Below are 17,837 nucleotides of genomic sequence, written 5' to 3' on the forward strand. Positions count from 1 at the left end.
TACACATTTCCATTTATTTTATTCACATGAATGGCATTTGATGCAGCAGATTGTTACCCTGACAACCTGTTATGAAGATTTTACAAGTTTATTAAAAAGTGCTACAGCTGCTATAATGCACTTTCTCACCCTTCAGATATCCTGTCAGGGTGTAGTAAGATTGTCTCAACTGACCCTTTGGTGTGCAGATGGTGTTGGTATTTGGTGACAACCCATTTGGGCAGGAAGGATTGGTCCTATGAGGATTTAGCATGGCTGTTGGTAGTGGCAGCCTTCTGCTCCATTGCCTTGATGAAGGGCAGCATGTACTTGTCACCTCACATGAAGCGGTACTTTGCAACGTTGGCCTCCCAAGGAAGCAGTCTATAGTTCAACATCTTTTGTCTAACTACTTTTTGGTCAAGGAAACATATCACGTGAGTTAATTTTTTTAAATTCAGGGTACTGCATGTACATAAAGCATAGTATGATGATCATGTGCTTGTCCCCAAGGATGGCAGCCAAGGCTGTCTGCACTGTGTCCAGGGTGGAATTAAACCCTGCAGCTCCTTCCTGTTGAGTGTGCCAGAGAGCAAAAAGAGATGCAGTAGGTTCAATGGCACAGGTCATGGCATCATTGTGGAACTAGATGGCCAACAAGGGTGTCTTACCTCCATCACGTAGCCAGCGAACATGCCAGTGTCGACAATATAAGGACAGACCTGTGTGGTTTTGATGCAGTCCAGGTCCTCTTCTGCCAGAAAACCATGGGTTAATGAAACCCCACCGCCCCAAATGTACTTGCACGGTAGTCCTGAGGGGTGAAAAGGAGAGAGTGCTACATATGTTGGCCTATAAACATTACTGATAGGGTTTGCAAAATAACTCTTGCTTGTTCCTCTATGGTGTCGAGCAGCCGAGTAGGGTTGGCTCCAGGCATAAGCGACATTAGGGACCCTGGCTGCTAGAGGGCCCCTGACCCCAAATATTTTTTTGCAAATTGGGAGGGACTGTTGAGTTAGAATAGTAGAATATACAAGGCGCAAGTTTCAAGTTTGGTTGTGGATCAGCAGTTTTTCTCTTGTTTTGTCAGTCACTCAATAAGCCTTATCAATCTAAAAATTATCATCTGACAAGTTAGTCTAGCCAGGGGGGCCCAACCAAATCTCGAAGGCATTCTCATTCAGAACAGTTTGTGAATATATTATGATATTTGTGACATTTTGGACTTGGTAAAGTTTTATTTTGGCTGTTCATGCACACAAAAACATTTCTCAAGGCAAGCCAAAGTTTGGAAGCTGAAGTCTACACCCCTTCGTCGGTGATTGGTCAACAGTAGGGATTCGTTGATGAAGTGTTTGTCATTTAATGATAGACAACTCATTTTCATGCACATTTTTCACTTCAGAAATACTGCACCAAACATCCTAGTTGGATTTAAAATTGTGCAACTAAGATATCCTCTGAAAAAAAGGCCAAAATTAATGAAGTTCTTGAGTCATCTTAGATTAATTATATTTTGAGGAAGTGTATACTGGCTACTGTATTTCGATATGGACAAACAGTACTATTGGCACTTTTTTCTCATTTGTCAAGCAAAGGTATTTTCAAGCGAAGGTTGAATGTATGCGAGCGAGCACACTCGTTCAGCTCGTCTAGCCGAGTTTGGCTAGGCACCAACCGAACAGAAGAGAGTTTCTTTCATCAATAGATGCATGACAAATTGTATGATCATTAATCTTATCTGATATGGTTTACAACAACCCAACAGACATTTAAAGTACATTTAAGCATGTAGAGGAAACCAAGTAATGTCCAGTGCTCCAGTCTCACCTCTACACAGGCAGTGCTGAAGGGCACTTCCCCAGGGCACTTGCAATTGGGGCAGCAGGTAGCCTAGTGGTTAGAGCATTGGGCCAGTAACCAGAAGGTTGCTCAATCAAATCCTTGAGCTGACAAGGTAAGAATGTGTCATTCAGTTATCCCCCTGTTCCCTGGGTGCCGTGGATGTTGATTATGCAGCCAAGAGGCCCATGATCACTCTGGATGAACTGCAGAGATCTACAGCTGAGGTGGGAGACTCTGTCCATAGGACAACAATCAGTCGTATATTGCACAAATCTGGCCTTTATGGAAGAGTGGCAAGAAGAAAGCCATTTCTTAAAGATATCCATAAAAAGTGTTGTTTAAAGTTTGCCACAAGCCACCTGGGAGACACACCAAACATGTGGAAGAAGGTGCTCTGGTCAGATGAAACCAAAATTGAACTTTTTGGCAACAATGCAAAACGTTATGTTTGGCGTAAAAGCAACACAGCTCATCACCCTGAACACACCATCCCCACTGTCAAACATGGTGGTGGCAGCATCATGGTTTGGGCCTGCTTTTCTTCAGCAGGGACAGGGAAGATGGTTAAAATTGATGGGAAGATTGATGGAGCCAAATACAGGACCATTCTGGAAGAAAACCTGATGGAGTCTGCAAAAAACCTGAGACTGGGACGGAGATTTGTCTTCCAACAAGACAATGATCCAAAACATAAAGCAAAATCTACAATGGAATGGTTCAAAAATAAACATATCCAGGTGTTAGAATGGCCAAGTCAAAGTCCAGACCTGAATCCAATCGAGAATCTGTGGAAAGAACTGAAAACTGCTGTTCACAAATGCTCTCCATCCAACCTCACTGAGCTCAAGCTGTTTTGCAAGGAGGAATGGGGAAAAAATGTCAGTCTCTCGATGTGCAAAACTGATAGAGACATACCCCAAGCGACTTACAGCTGTAATCGCAGCAAAAGGTGGCGCTACAAAGTATTAACTTAAGGGGGCTGAATAATTTTGCACGCCCAATTTTTCAGTTTTTGATTTGTTAAAAAAGTTTTAAATGTCCAATAAATGTCGTTCCACTTCATGATTGTGTCCCACTTGTTGATTCTTCGCAAAAAAATACAGTTTTATATCTTCATGTTTGAAGCCTGAAATGTGGCAAAAGGTCGCAAAGTTCAAGGGGGCCAAATACTTTCGCAAGGCACTGTAATTTCTGTAGTTTCACCCAGAAGAGCGCATGGCAGTTGACGAGGAGCTTCCTCTCCAGCAGCTCATCAGGACACTCCAGCAGCATTCATCCTACCACCCCGGTGTTGTTCACCAACATGGTGACATCGCCGACCTCGCGCCGCACCTGCTCAGTGGTCTCCAATATTCAACCAGCGGGAAAGCTCGACCGTATAGGTTTGCGCCTGGGCCCCCAGTTCCCGGGCAAGCTTGGCATTCTGCTCGTTGGCTGCGGTGTTGCAGTCCCAGAGCTCAAGCTCAAAACCCTCTTTGGCAAACTCCAGAGCGAACAACTGACCCAGTGCAAGTCAAACTTTATTTGTTGCTTTTCCGTGCTATGGTATGGGAAACCATATGCTTTATGGGCAAAAATGAATGGCAACTTATTGCCATTGGACAAACCATATACACAAAAGCAAATACCAACGATTTGGACGGCAGATCGTCCAAAACGTATTGCAAATGGCATATGCCTAATGGACCATGCAATAAACCAAAAATCCTATAGATGGCGTGTGCGCTCTACCGTCAGAAACAATAACGCAAATGGACAGCAAGTAACATCTCAAGGGTAAAATGACAAATTTCAAAAGCATATTTGAAAGTAAGTTTTGCACTGTTTTCACATTTTCTTTGTTCTTTGTCAATGATCCATTACTAAAGAGCAGTATGGATATAGTTTTGTCTTATTTTATGTGATTTTGTCCATAAGGCCTATGTTATGTCCATGTCAGGCATATAATACTTCAAATGGGCAAAATGTCCTCTTGTCACATTAAATTCTCCAAATGGGAAAAATGTCAGTTTGGAACATATGATCATAGGAAGTCAGGTTCCAAAACCAAAAGTCAGAGAACCATGTCCAAATGGCATATATAACATTCAAATGGTACATGTAAGTATTAATGTACCAAATCGGGGTGTTATGTCCATTTGCTACATATGATCATAGGAAGTCAGGTTCCAAACCCAAAAATCTGTGAACCATGCCCAAATGGCCTATATAATGACTAAATGGTATACAGTGAATTCGGAAAGTATTCAGACCCCTTTCCTTTTTCCACATTTTGTTAAGTTACAGCCTTATTCTAAAATGGATTAAATAAAAATGTTCCTCATAAATCTACACACAATACCCCATAATGACAAAGCGAAAACAAGTTTTTAGACATTTTTGCAAATTTATAAAAAAATAAAAAACGGAAATACCTTATACCTGTTTATTATCTATGCATAGTCACTTTACAAATGACCTCGACTAACCTGTACCTCCCCCACACATTGACTGGGTACCAGTAACAGTCTATATATATCCACGTTATTTTTATGTCATTTTCTTGTGTTACTTTTTCAAATTTATTTTTCACTTTAGTTTTTTTAGTAAATATTTTCTTAACTCTATTGTATTGAACTGTATTGTTGATTAAGATCTTGTAAGTAAGCATTTCACGGTAAGGTAAGAATGCCTGTTGCATTCTGCGCATGTGACAAATACAATTTGATTTGAGTTAAATTAATTTAAACATAAATGATGTAGCCTAGGGTAGAAAGAGTAGTAGTACCCTATGAGGTTTTTCTGCAGCCCATACACTGAATACCAAATGTATTACAATGTCATGAGACAGACTTTTTAAATCATTAACTTATTAATAATAAGGAGAGAGTGCAGGAGAAAGTCAAATAAAAAGGCAAACGGGCAGACATCAGCTTTGGAGCGGATGCGGCATAATCAAACAGCGATGGACAGCAAAAGGTGCTGAAAGTAATACATTTAAACAATTGTCTTAATTTTAATTCGACTTCACTAACCACAAGAAGGCTTTGTTTGAGCCTATTACAGATGCAATTATGCTATCCACAGATTTGTCAGTATAGACACATCCTCCAATACTGTCACCATGCAATCCGTAAAGTCTGAGAGGGGCTTGGTGTGTTTGGTTAAAACCAGGGCTCAAACTGAGTGAGGGTATGCCATAACCTTTCTTAAAGAAAAGGGAAAAAATAATACCTATTGTTATCTTTAAATTAAAAAGATATATATGTAAAAAAATTTAAAAAAGGATCCACTTAATATAAAGCGTTCTACAATGCTTAATTCCGTGATGCCTCATGCTGGAAACAAGCTTTAATGCCCACAAAAGACGTGACTGAGGAATATGATTTATTGATTCGTCTCTGACATTCTGAAGCTGAGCTGCAGCCTTCGATATTCGAGAAGACAAAAAATGCACTTTGCTATTCTGTCCCTATTAATTGAGCTTTTCACTTTCTGAAAAGAGAAGATGCTTAAACCCAGGCAGCTTTTAGGGAAGCCCTTCTGTTGTTGGGTTAAGCAACAGACCAGTAGACAGCAGTTGAAGCTTAAATTTGTCTGCGTCGTTAGAGCCTCTGGGTGGAAAAGTAACTTTTGAAGTACCATGCTTAGATTTGTAAGGATGTCTAATATTTAACGATTTGAAAACAGAAACCGAGACATTATGGGTTGGCATTGGAGAAATATGGTAAAATGCCTATTTCTCTGTCCATTCCTCCCTGAATCTTCTATTTGTATTATTCTGCTTTCTTCTGAGAATTTTTCAGAGCGACATTTTCTCTTTATAGCAAGCTGTTTTTCCCAACCAACGCACAAAAAACTTATTTAATAGAGACATTGGGGATTTTATCACTGTAATCAGATTGAAAATAGTAGGATATGTTATTGACAATGTATAGCCTACTAACCAGATGTGTTAAAATTCTGTTTAATTTGTAGCATATGCATATGAAGTGGGCGGCTAAAAGCCGAGAGAAAAAATGGCCGAAGGCCAAATTTATTGCTTGCGGCTGCTGTACACTATTATAGTTTACCAGGGATAGAATGGGGGTGGCAATGTTTTGTCTCGCCTACGGCGGCAGAACGTACAGGGCCGCTCAGCTGCATTTTTTTTTGTACCACGCGCGTGCACACAAAGAGGTCAAATTAAATATACTTTCACCCTTGGATAAGAGTGACAATATTTGTATTTGTCAAACGGCAGTCAAGCATCGATCATCATGTCACCATAATAAGACCCTCGACATTTATTGGAAAGGAGCATCAAGTTCATACCGTGCACTTTCGCCACCCTGTGAAGTTCATCATAATTGATTTTATCTGTAGCCTAATAAACTGCATGTTTTCCTGATTTGTAGTGGGAGGACCACACACCATATCACCATGTGACTCCAAGTTTACTTAGATATGATGGTTATTATATCAATATTTGCGCATAAAGGTGTAATTAAGTTTACCCACACAAACATATCATACCATGTCGAACGAACAAATTATCTGTCGGCATTTGTGAAATTGTACCAAAACTTCCTGTTTCCATCACAGCTGTCGTGATTTTTTTTAATATGGTATGAATTTACTCACACAAAAACTATATATGGAAACGTAGTTAGTGGCATGGCTGAAATGCAGTGATTCCAGGGCAGGGCTTTGCTTCATAAAATGTTAATGAAAAAATAATGAGGTCTGGAATTCCCTCTTTGCATTATTGATTAGACCGACCGCCCGAGAGAGAGCGATATGGAGAGAGAGACCAAAGAAGAGACAGGAATATTTCACTTGTTGAGTGTATGCTTTGACAATGTAGATCTCGGACACTGGAGGGCGCTATTAGATAGCAGATACTGTATACATTTGACATCTAACGCAAATATCATTCAGTTCCTCACCGTTTTTAGTGGAACTGGACACTGTTTGAAATGCGTTGATGTATTTATAAATACATACCAACAAGAACAGACAGAGACTGATATTTCATTCTGGACTTGTATTTCGTTTTCAGTCAGTAAAGGGAGAACATTGATTCAAAAAGATCATAGACATTTTGCTTTTGCTATGTACAAGAAATGTACAGTTTCTGTGTCACAACTTGGTAGCGCTACATGCGTCAAACAACAGAACACCACAGAGACAAGACCCTAGAAAATAAACTGGTACAAACGAAGCATGAAACTTAAAAAGGACAGCATAGAGGGCTGCGTGAGAGAGCGGAGGGGAGGATACATTCTCTGGAAAAGGGGGGATAATTCTGTTCAGTTTGTGGAGCATTAGCAGTTGGCTGCATCTGTTTGTTTGGTAGTTGGTGATGATGAAATAAAATGATGAATCAAATAAATAATCAATTGTGCTTTTGGGGACATCATATTTACAACCATGTTGTAAGAATGTTATTAATGAGTCTGTCTGGAGTCCGTGTGTTTGGTTTGGCCAAGTAGCAGGCCCGTTTCAAAGAGATCGCTCAGGGTCCAATAGAGCGCATTTATTTATAACAAAAGAAAATGGGAAACAAAAACAAATAAAAGCCACATTAAATTCATAGAAGTTCATCCAACACCAGAGTGTAAAAGAGAAACAGGAATCATGATCACCATTATGGGTGGTTTGAAATCTGTATTATTTGACCCTGCTGGTCATCTATGAATGTTTGAACATCTTGGAGAACAATCTGGCCTTAAATGGCCATGTACTCTTATAGTCTCCATCCGGCACAGAAGAGGACTGGCCAACCCTCAGAGCCTGGTTCCTCTCTTGGTTTCTTCCTAGGTTCCTGCCTTTCTAGGGAGTTTTTCCTAGCCACCATGTTTCTACATCTGCATTGCATGCTGTTTGGGGTTTTAGGCTGGATTTCTGTATAGCACTTTGTGACCATTTTTATTTATTTTTAATAAATAAAGGGCTTATAAATACATTTGATTGATTGATTGTTAAATTTGACTTTGCCATGTGTGAATGAGCTCTGCTGTAGTATTTTATGTGGAAGGAGACCCTGACTTTCGTATGATCTATGCATATATCCTCCCATTTCCCCATCTCCAACTTTGTTACAATGTATTGATTGTTATACATCAATATCCTAGACCTAGAAGACTACTAATACAGGAAAGATCCAAATACATTTTTGAATGAATCATTTGTCTGAATTCAGTTTGTATTTGATTTAATACAGGGGCTGTTGGGCCTTGATGTTATGCACATAATCAGTAGTTACTTAGGGGCCCACTCACTGAAGCAATTACAGAATGTTTTGAACGTGAATTGTGGGGGCTTGAGAACTGAACCCGACTTCAAGGTTAGATGCCACCGAGGACTTTCAGCTATAGAGAACGGGACAGTTGACAAAGTATTCTGAGACGGACAGGCATTATTCCTTGACTCAGTACAGTAGTCCTATTGATTTAATAGCAATCTTCCCTTTGAAAAGGACAGCATGAACATAGATGATAAAGTGATCTATATTTAATATGTGTCTTAAAGGAAGTAATGCTGCTCTGGTAAGTCAGGGTGTAAGGTTTTTCTACCGGGTGTGTGTTCAGAGGTCAAGTGTCCTACAATGCTCTATAATGCTTATTCAATTAATTCCAATACAGACTAAATGGCCCAATATTCCATTGTTAGGGATAAAATAATCTAATAGTGGACTGGCTATGGATATAAAGTGGGGCTGGACTAGGGCCTGAGGTCCACAGGAATAGCTACAGACATCAGGAGGAACAGACAGCTCTCTGCCCAACTGTTCTCTCATCATCTGACTGTCACTAACTAAATGGTTGGTCACACCAGCCTACCCCCCCCCCCCCCCCCCCCCCCCCTTGGGATCTCTTTGATTTTTTGATAGTATATTTCTTTAGTAGGCCATGCCCTCATGTGTGATTGTGTTTGGCTTTGGTTATTCTAAAATATGTGTGTATTTATTTAAGTCTATGGGGTGTGTGTCTCTGTGTGCTACCAGTGTGTGTGTGTGTGTGTGTGTGTGTGTGTGCTGTGTTTATTGCGTGCCTGGGTGTTTGTGTGCTTTAATACCACACCCTGACAGCATGGTGACCCAGTTCTCTGTGTTTATTTGCTTTACACTTTATTGAATTGTCATGTGAGCTCTATTAAACTGAGGCTATAGTGACAGACTTTTCAGAGTGGAGATGGGGGAGGGAAGCAAGTTTGTTACTGGCAGAGGCACAGAAATACCTATCTCTTTGCATGTAGTCTGACAATAGAAAAATAGGACAATGGAAGTCAACAATACACTTTTTTCTCACTCTATATTGAGTGTTTAGTCGGGTGTTTTAAAGGCTAAATTAAAATCATATCTTTAACATTGTAAAGTGTATGAGGGTAGTGGATATATTGTGCTGGAAATGTGGTCTGTATCAGATACTACCTATGAGATGTACTGGGATAGGTTAAGTTTAGATTGAACCCACATAAAACATGCCTGTGAGCATGTGTTGACTGCATGTGTATGAGCATGTGAGTGGCTCTGTGTTTGTCAGTGTCTGTGTATGTAGCCATATGATGCTTGTTGTGAATTCTGGCAGCTGGTCAACCGCTCTACCATCCATAGTGTGGAAGTCATCCAATGAGATCATGATTCCCTCTGTAAAATAAAGTGCTCTTCCCTATTCTTTCTTCCTGTCCTCACTTCCTGTGTGCCATCTTAACATCTCCCCCTTCCGTATTTCCACTCCTCCCTTCTCCCTTCATCTCTGCTGTGTTTGAGTTTGTCCTGGCTTCATGAAATATTTCGGACATTCTGCTGTTTTGAAACTATTGTTATAATTAATTAATAACATTTTGTGGGTCCATGATATGATTAAAGATGCCCTGGATTTAACAGAGTGTTATACAAAGCTATTCACATTGTACGAAGGATAGAAGGACAAACATTTACCCTAACTACTAGCAAAAAATACAAATTCATTATCTTGTAATATTCTCTCTAAAATAAAACAATGTATTGCAATGCAAATCTATGAGTTTAGCATAATTCATTCTTCTAATATACCATTCTAAAAATATATTTTAAAAATATAACTTTTTGCACAATGAGTGTGTTCTTTTTTCATGTTCTTGTTGCACATTACAGTATTACAGTATTATCAATTGTACAAATGTGGAACTTTAAAATGGAAAATCTGAGTGTTTTCAGTACTTTCAATCCAGCCTAAATGGATGCTATTATCCCCTCCCCAGTATCAATGGTGATTGGATACGAAGTATGACAATCAACTACAACCACACATCTGAGAGACTATTAAAATATAAAGGAGAGCGGGTTAAACCTAACCCTAACCTGTCTGGATAAAACACACACAATCAAAAACAAAAAAATAAGTAAACAAACAAAACAACAAAGAATACCCTGTACAGAATTGAAAATATTCGGTCAATGAGGTTAGTGCTACCCGGGAGGTGGGAGGTGGGAGGCAGAGGCGTGTTGATAAACAAGGATGAAAGTTCACCTCTCAGATAGAGTCATAAAATAACAGACCAAAGAAAATATACTATTTATATTATAAAAAAAGGAAAACAATATACATAAAATACTGCATAACTGTGTGTGTATGTGTATCTGCCTATCATCCTGCATACACATACACCTACAGACATACAAACAAACGCGCACGCTATGCATACACATAGTCACATATAACTAAGGCCAGTTTTGAGGAAGAAAACACAAGGAAATCAACAACATTTCTTTTAGCACAATGCTGATTCAGTAATGCCTAAATCTACAGTGTGTGACCAGATCTGCAGAGTTATACACAATGTCCTCCTGTTTGGGTCCTGTCTGTACTATCTATTCCCTCCCCTACCTCACTTGCTCTCATTATGGGTGTTTGAACGACTCCTCTCTCCCCGGGAGAGCACATGATTCCCCTGTCCCCCACCTGACTGGGCCTCAAAGGGGAACACACTGTTACCCAGCATTCTCTGGGAGCCCTCCAGGTGGTTGGCCACGCAGTGGTGGCTGCTGTAGGAGCTGAGCTTGGGGCTGGCTTTTCCCAGAAGCCTCTGGGAGGCGTTTGTACCCGAGCTATCATGGAGGTGTTCCTCCTCGTCCGTGTCAGCATCAATGAACTTACTGATGGATGCGTCATGGAATGTGAAGACTGTCGGGATCAGGGTCTCAGGGGGTGGAGTCTTGCTGCTGGCAGTGGTGTAGACAGACACCTCAGGACTCATGAGGGAGTGGGCAGAGAGGGCAGAGCTATCTGAGAGGGCCCCGCCCCCTGGCCCCTGTGGTAAGGAGGAGGAGGAAGGGTCTGCGTCCCCGCCTTTGAAGTTGACCTTGAGGGAGCGGTTCTTTAGCGGGTTGCTGAAGCGTAGGCCCCGGGGGCTGCCAGAGAACAGGCCGTGCTTGGAGCCTCGTCCTCCAGGGACCTTGGTGGCGCTGTGGGGGGACACAATGGCCTCGTGCTCCAGGGTGGTCTCGAGCACGGGGTTGGTGCTAACCCTCCCTGGAACAATGGTGCTGGGGCTGTGGGAGAAGCGAGCACTTTCGTTGAAGTCAGCAGCACAACTCATGAAGCTGTCAATACTGGACATGCTCCTCATGTCTGTGGTTGGGGCAGGCTCTGTGGGAATGATACCCATCTCTATCTCGTCTCTCTTCTTGGGCGCTTTAGACAAATGCCCCTTGTCCTTACTGTTCAGGTTAGGCTGAGACTGGGTCTTAGCCATCTTGTTGTACATCTCCTCCAGTTTCTGAGCGTTGAGTTGCTGAGGGCTGGCGGGATGGGCTTTGTCTGGTGAGCTGGGCTCTAATGACTGAGTGAAGCCCATCTCTGAGGTGGTCCTCTTGGGAGTCTCTTTCCTGTGGCTAAGAGACAGGTGGTTGTCCTGCACCTTCTCCATGTTCTCTCCATTATTTTCTACCACTACGTCTATGAGCTCGACACTGCGTGCAAACGCCTCCTTCATGTTCATGGAGATGATGCTGCCATTCCTCTTGGCCCTCTCCAGGGCCTCCCGCCGTTTGATGGCCTTCTCCTGCCTCTTCTGCTCCTTGTAGAACTCTGAGAAGTTGTTGACGATGATGGGGATGGGCAAGGCTATCACCAACACTCCAGCTATGCAGCATAGACCCCCAATAATCTTACCCAGTAAAGTCTTTGGGTAGATGTCCCCATACCCCACCGTAGTCATAGTAATGGTAGCCCACCAGAAGGAGGCCGGGATGCTTTTGAACTTGGTGTCCTCCTCGTCCTTCTCGGCGAAGAAGACAAGGCTGGAGAAGATCATAATGCCCATGGCCAGGAATAGGATGAGCAGGCCCAGCTCATTGTAGCTCCTCCTCAGGGTGAAGCCCAGAGACTGAAGCCCTGTGGAATGCCTGGCCAGCTTCAGAATACGGAGGATACGCATGATCCTGAAGATCTGCACCACCCTCCGGACGTTCTGGAACTGTAAAACGCTCTTATTGGATTCAGTCAGGAAGATGGTGACGTAGTAGGGTAGGATGGCCAGCAGGTCTATTATGTTTAGTGGACCTTTGAAGAACTTCCACTTGCTGGGCGAGGAGATGAAGCGGAGCAGGTACTCCATGGTGAACCAGGCGATGCACACCGCTTCCACGTGAGCTAGCTGAGGGTTGTCTGTCACCTGGCCAAACTCGTCTATGTCCTGCAGCTCTGGGAGGGTGTTCAGAGACAAGGCAATGGTTGACAGCACGATAAAGAGGATGGAGATGATGGCCAGGACCTGTTGAAACACAACCAAGACAACATGCAAACGTCAGTGCATTGACATGTAGAACATTAATGCCAAATCATTTCAACGCTTTTTTGTCTGAATCCAACTGTGGGACAAAATTACTTTTCAACGACGCTTTAAACTTCTTGAGTATGGCTGCGGCAAATAATAACAGTCATTTTGTGAGGCTGACACCTGAAGAATATGATTAATTCATGACCCATTTAGCTCTGACTGATTCCTCCTGAACATTATGAAAAGGTTACTGTCATATCAGGACTACCAGCTTTTTAAGAGAAAAAAAGGTCAAATATAAATATGATTTAGATTGCCTCTTCCTCCCTCGAGCACCCCATTTGTTCATGCATGAATGCCCCCCCTTTAGCACGTCATCCTCATGCTTGTGTGACACTTTTGATGTTCTGGATATGCGATTAAAATATTGGTATTATCTGAGTTTTTCGATGGCAAATGCCACTGTCTACTGGTGACCTAGCAAGCTAGACACCGCTATCACCCCCGCCTCCCACCCGATGTGTACCACAGTGTTAGCTAGCAGACAGTGTCCTTCGCTCCCGCCTGCTAAGCACCTGGCCTCATTATCAGAACTGCAGGAAAGCAGTGCCCAAAAGGCGGGGCAAAGGTCACTGTTTACCGGTATCCTAGCTAGCCACCTACTGTACTGGAGCGCCCCTGCCTCCTGCCTTTGTACGGTAGTCTTAGCATCTCGTCTTTTATGTGGCTTGTGATTGACAGAACACACATGAGATGAGGGTGCACATTGATCCAAAGATGGTGTGTGTATTACCAGCGTTCCCTATCTGAGCAAATTTGGGGGTGTTAAACTCTTGGTGTTGAGGTAAAAAGTGTTGTTTACATTTTAGTCATTTAGCAGACGCTCTTATCCAGAGTGACCTTCAAAAGCAATTAGGTTTAAGTGCCTTGCTCAAGAGCACATCGACCAATTTTTCACCTAGTCGGTTCAGAGATTTCAACCAGCAACCTTTTGGTTACTTAACCGCTAGGCTATCTACCATCATTGAGTGTTGATGCTAGTGAGGTTAGTGGCCCAGCAGTCTAAGGCACTGCATCTCAGTGCTAGAGGCGTCACTACAGACACCCTGGTTTGATTCCAGGCTGTATTACAACCGGCCGTGATTGGGAGTCCCATAGGGTGGCGCACAATTGGCCCAGTGTTGTCCGGGTTTGGCTGGTGTAGGCCGTCATTGTAAATAACAGTTTGTTCATAACTGACTTGCCTAGTTAAATAAAACATTTTTTTTTTTTTTTACAATTACAAACAAATACCGGTGGGATTGAAATTGACGCCAAGTGCACAATGGAGCATTATTTGAATCAAAAGAAGGAAATACATTTTGTTATCAAGGCATATGCTAAATATATTTGATTTGTTTAACACTTTTTTGGTTACTACATGATTCCATATGTGTTATTTCATAGTTTTGATGTCTTCACTATTATTCTACAATGTAGAAAATAGTAAAACTAAAGAAAAACCTTTGAATAAGTAGGTGTTCTAAAACCTTTGACCTAATATGGACTTGGTCTTTTACCAAATAGGGCAATTTTCTGTATACCCCCCTACCTTGTCACAACACAACTGACTGGCTCAAATGCATTAAGAAGGAAATAAATTCAACACATTAACTTTTAACAAGGCACACCTGTTAATTGAAATGCATTCCAGGTGACTACCTCATGAAGCTGGTTGAGAGAATGCCAAGAGTGTGCAAAGCTTTCATCAAGGCAAAGGGTGGCTATTTGAAGAATCTAAAACATAAAATATATTTAGATTTGTTTAACACTTTTTTGGTTACTACATGATTCCATATGTGTTATTTCATAGTTTTGATGTCTTCACTATTATTCTCCAATGTAGAAAATAGTAAAAATAAAGAAAAACCCTGGAATGAATAGGGGTTCTAAAACTTTTGACCGGTACTGTACATATTTTTTTACCCCCTTTTTCGTGATATCCTTGTCTCATCACTACAACTCCCCAACGGGCTTGGGAGAGGCGAAGATCCTCCGAAACATGACTCACCAAACCACGCTTCTTAACACCTGCCCGCTTAACCTGGAAGCCAGCTGCACCAATATGTGGGAGGAAACACTGTTCAACTGACGACCACAGTCAGCCTGCAGGCGCCCCGCCCACCACAAGGAGTCATTAGAGCGGCCAAAACCTGCCCTAATCCGTACAATTGTGCACTGTCCTATGGGACTCCCGGTCGAACCCGGGTCTGTAGTGATGCCTCAAGTGCTGCCACTCGGGAGGCCCGGAAGTCTAATTTTTCAATCTTCCCTACCTTGACAGCCATTCTAACTGCAAATTGCGGGTGATTAAAAGTTCCAATTATTGGATATCCTAACGGGCTGAATTCCGATTGGAATTATGTAACACTACGCAAGCTAATGATATGACTTGAAAACCAGTAGTTTCAGACAACTGTGTTAGGGTAAAACTAGGCTGTCAAAGTATGGTATTGTCAAAAAAGCAAAGCCTTGTTATAATGTAATTTTTTTGAGAAAATATGAGCTTAGGCACTCACTAATTGAAAGCTACAGGATGTCATCCATTGCAACAGTTGTGTCTCTGTCACTAGCAAACACAATCATGGGTGGCACTGGTACCATTTAAAATGCACTCGAAAGGCACCCTGGGAAATAAATAAATATTTCCCAGGGTGCCTTTGAAGGCCCTTGGATCAATTCCCCCACCCCCCATTATTATTTTGGGCTGGGGTCTTACTGTTGCGAGTTAAAATAGTAGGCTAATAGTAGGCTACACAAGATGCCATTTCTAAATTTGGTTGTGCATCAGCAGTTTTCCTCTTGTTATGTTATTCACCAATAGTCAGTGAATTAGTCCATGTCAGCTAACAATTTTTAGATTTTTAAATGTTTTGCTAAATTAGGTTAGCAGCCATCTATCTAAACAAATAACTGCCCCCCCCCCCCCCCCCCCCCCCCATATTAAAAATCGCAAACATTTCACTCCGCCCCATGGCGAAATGAGTAGAACTGCATGAAACGTGTTATAAAATTGCAAAATCTACTCTCCCCCCATGGCAAAATGTGTAGAAATCATGAAATGTGCTTTAAAACTGTAACATTTGCTCTCTGCCCCATGGCAAAATGTGTAGAAATCATGAAACTTGCTTTAAAACTGTAACATTTGCTCTACACCCCATGGCGAAATGAATAGAATTGCATGAAATGTGTTATAAAATTGCTAAATCTTCTCTCTGGCCCATGTCAAGATGTGTAGAATGCAGCAAACTTGCTTTAAAATTGTAACATTTTCTCTACACACCATTGCAAAATGTGTAGAATTGCCCAAAATTAACTCTAAACAGGACTGCAGCGTGCCTATTGAGTCATGCAAAAATGTTTTCTCTCTGTCTAGAGGGGGGCCACTACAATGTTTTGCTTGCAATGTGGAGGCTTTGGATGTGGGTACGCAAACCATATATTTTTTTTTTGAGGCCTCCACCCCATCAAAGTTTCCCATCCCTGCCCTACAGTGTTAAAACAACACCCCAAAGCAAGTTACTGTAACACCATAGGTGTTAATTCCCTGACACTGAGAAAGTGTAACAGCATCAGCTCTAATAAAATGTTAATTTAAGTCGGATGTTGCCCATGGTTTTAGGGACCAAACATTCTTAGAGTGTTAGTTCATCAACACTTTAAAAGTGTTAGTTTAACACTATTTCTGATGGTCACATATACAGTACACACTAAGAGATTCTTACATTTAACACTGTGGGTGTTACGTTTTTTATTTCAAATTTGCTGTGCAGCTGTAAATTGTGGTGTCATATCCCTGTCAAATGTGTGACTTTGTTCCTCTCCTTCGTTCTGCCTATCCTCTCAGTCCCTCCCATCTACCTCTCACCTTCAGACTGACTCCCTCAAACTTATTGTCCTAGTTCTTCTACATAGCACCTTGCAAAGTGAGTCTGTCCTACTAGCAGACTACTAGAGACCTAGATTCATAGCACAGCCTGTGACTCCCCTGTATGATAAGAGCATTTGAACCTGTGTGGAAGTTACAGGGGACAGGATGATGAGTACCACATGCTGAGTACATCAGGGTCTGGACGAGGTGCTGTGGATTAACAGAGCGCATTCAGATCAGGGCCATGTACGCTGGGTGTGGCACACCTATTAGTCCTCTCCCAGCTAGTGTGTGTGTCATCTCGACACAAGGTCACAGTGGAGGTCCCTGTCCCAGGTCAGTGGAATGCAGGATTACTCCCTGGCACCGCTCAGCATTCATTAGCTTTAATTAATCCTGGCAGGTGAGGTGCCTGCAAACCCACCCTGGCCTTTAGGGAGAGGCTGAGAGAGAAAGAGAGATAGAAAGAGACAAAGAGGTAGAGGCAGTCTGGGCTATAGTGTTCCAGCATCAGCTCAATGCCCCAGCTAAAAGAGAGTGAATTAAAGGCCAGACAGTTCAAACTCAATCAGAGCCACACCTAACATGTTCTTCATCTTGTCAGGATCCTGAGGGACCAAAGTGATGTATAAAAATCTACAAACACATTAGATCCAATAGGGATTTGCTCCCATTAACGATTCTCTCAACCAATCACCGTTAATGACTCAAGTTCACACCATTTCAAGTGTAAACTGCACTTTACCTATTGGCAAGGACGAAGTCTATCTGACCATTGAAAATTGTCATTGTATGTCTCCTTATATTTCCAATGTGTTTATAAGGATACTGTGTAGAGGTCGATCGATTAATCGTAATGACCGATTAATTAGGGCCGATTTCAAGTTTTCATAATGATTGGAAATCTGTGTTTTTGGACACCGATTTATTTTGTAATTTTTTTACACCTTTATTTATCCTTTATTTAACTAGGCAAGTCAGTTAAGAACACATTCTTATTTTCAATGACGGTGGGTTAACTGCCTTGTTCAGGGGCAGAATGACAGATTTTTACCTTGTCAGCTCAGGGATTCAATCTTGCAACCTTACAGTTAACTAGTCCAAAGCTCTAACCACCTGATTACATTCCACTCCACGAGGAGACTGCATGTTACGCAAATGCAGTAAGAAGCCAATGTAAGTTGCTAGCTAGCATTAAACTTATCTTATAAAAAAACAATCTATCAATCATAATCACTAGTTAACTACATATGGTTGATGATATTACTAGTTTATCTAGTGTGTCCTGCGTTGCATATAATCGATGCGGTGCGTATTCACGAAAAAGGACTGTCGTTGCTCCAATGTGTACCTAACCATAAACATCAATGCCTTT

At 41.8% G+C, this 17,837-nt stretch overlaps 1 protein-coding gene across 1 annotated transcript; it reads right to left on the reverse strand.

Moving 5' to 3' along the window:
• Positions 1 to 8,662: 8,662 nt before the first annotated feature.
• On the reverse strand, positions 8,663 to 14,879 carry LOC110494257 (potassium voltage-gated channel subfamily B member 1-like). Its single transcript, XM_036948424.1, has 2 exons — positions 14,868 to 14,879; positions 8,663 to 12,546 (listed from the first exon to the last, which is right to left on the reverse strand). The coding sequence occupies exons 1-2, from the start codon at positions 14,877 to 14,879 to the stop codon at positions 10,660 to 10,662; spliced, it is 1,899 nt and encodes a 632-aa protein (XP_036804319.1). The 3' UTR covers positions 8,663 to 10,659.
• Between the last annotated feature and the right edge of the window lie 2,958 nt (positions 14,880 to 17,837).

Source organism: Oncorhynchus mykiss, chromosome 17 (assembly GCF_013265735.2).
Source record: "Oncorhynchus mykiss isolate Arlee chromosome 17, USDA_OmykA_1.1, whole genome shotgun sequence".
NCBI lineage: Eukaryota > Metazoa > Chordata > Actinopteri > Salmoniformes > Salmonidae > Oncorhynchus > Oncorhynchus mykiss.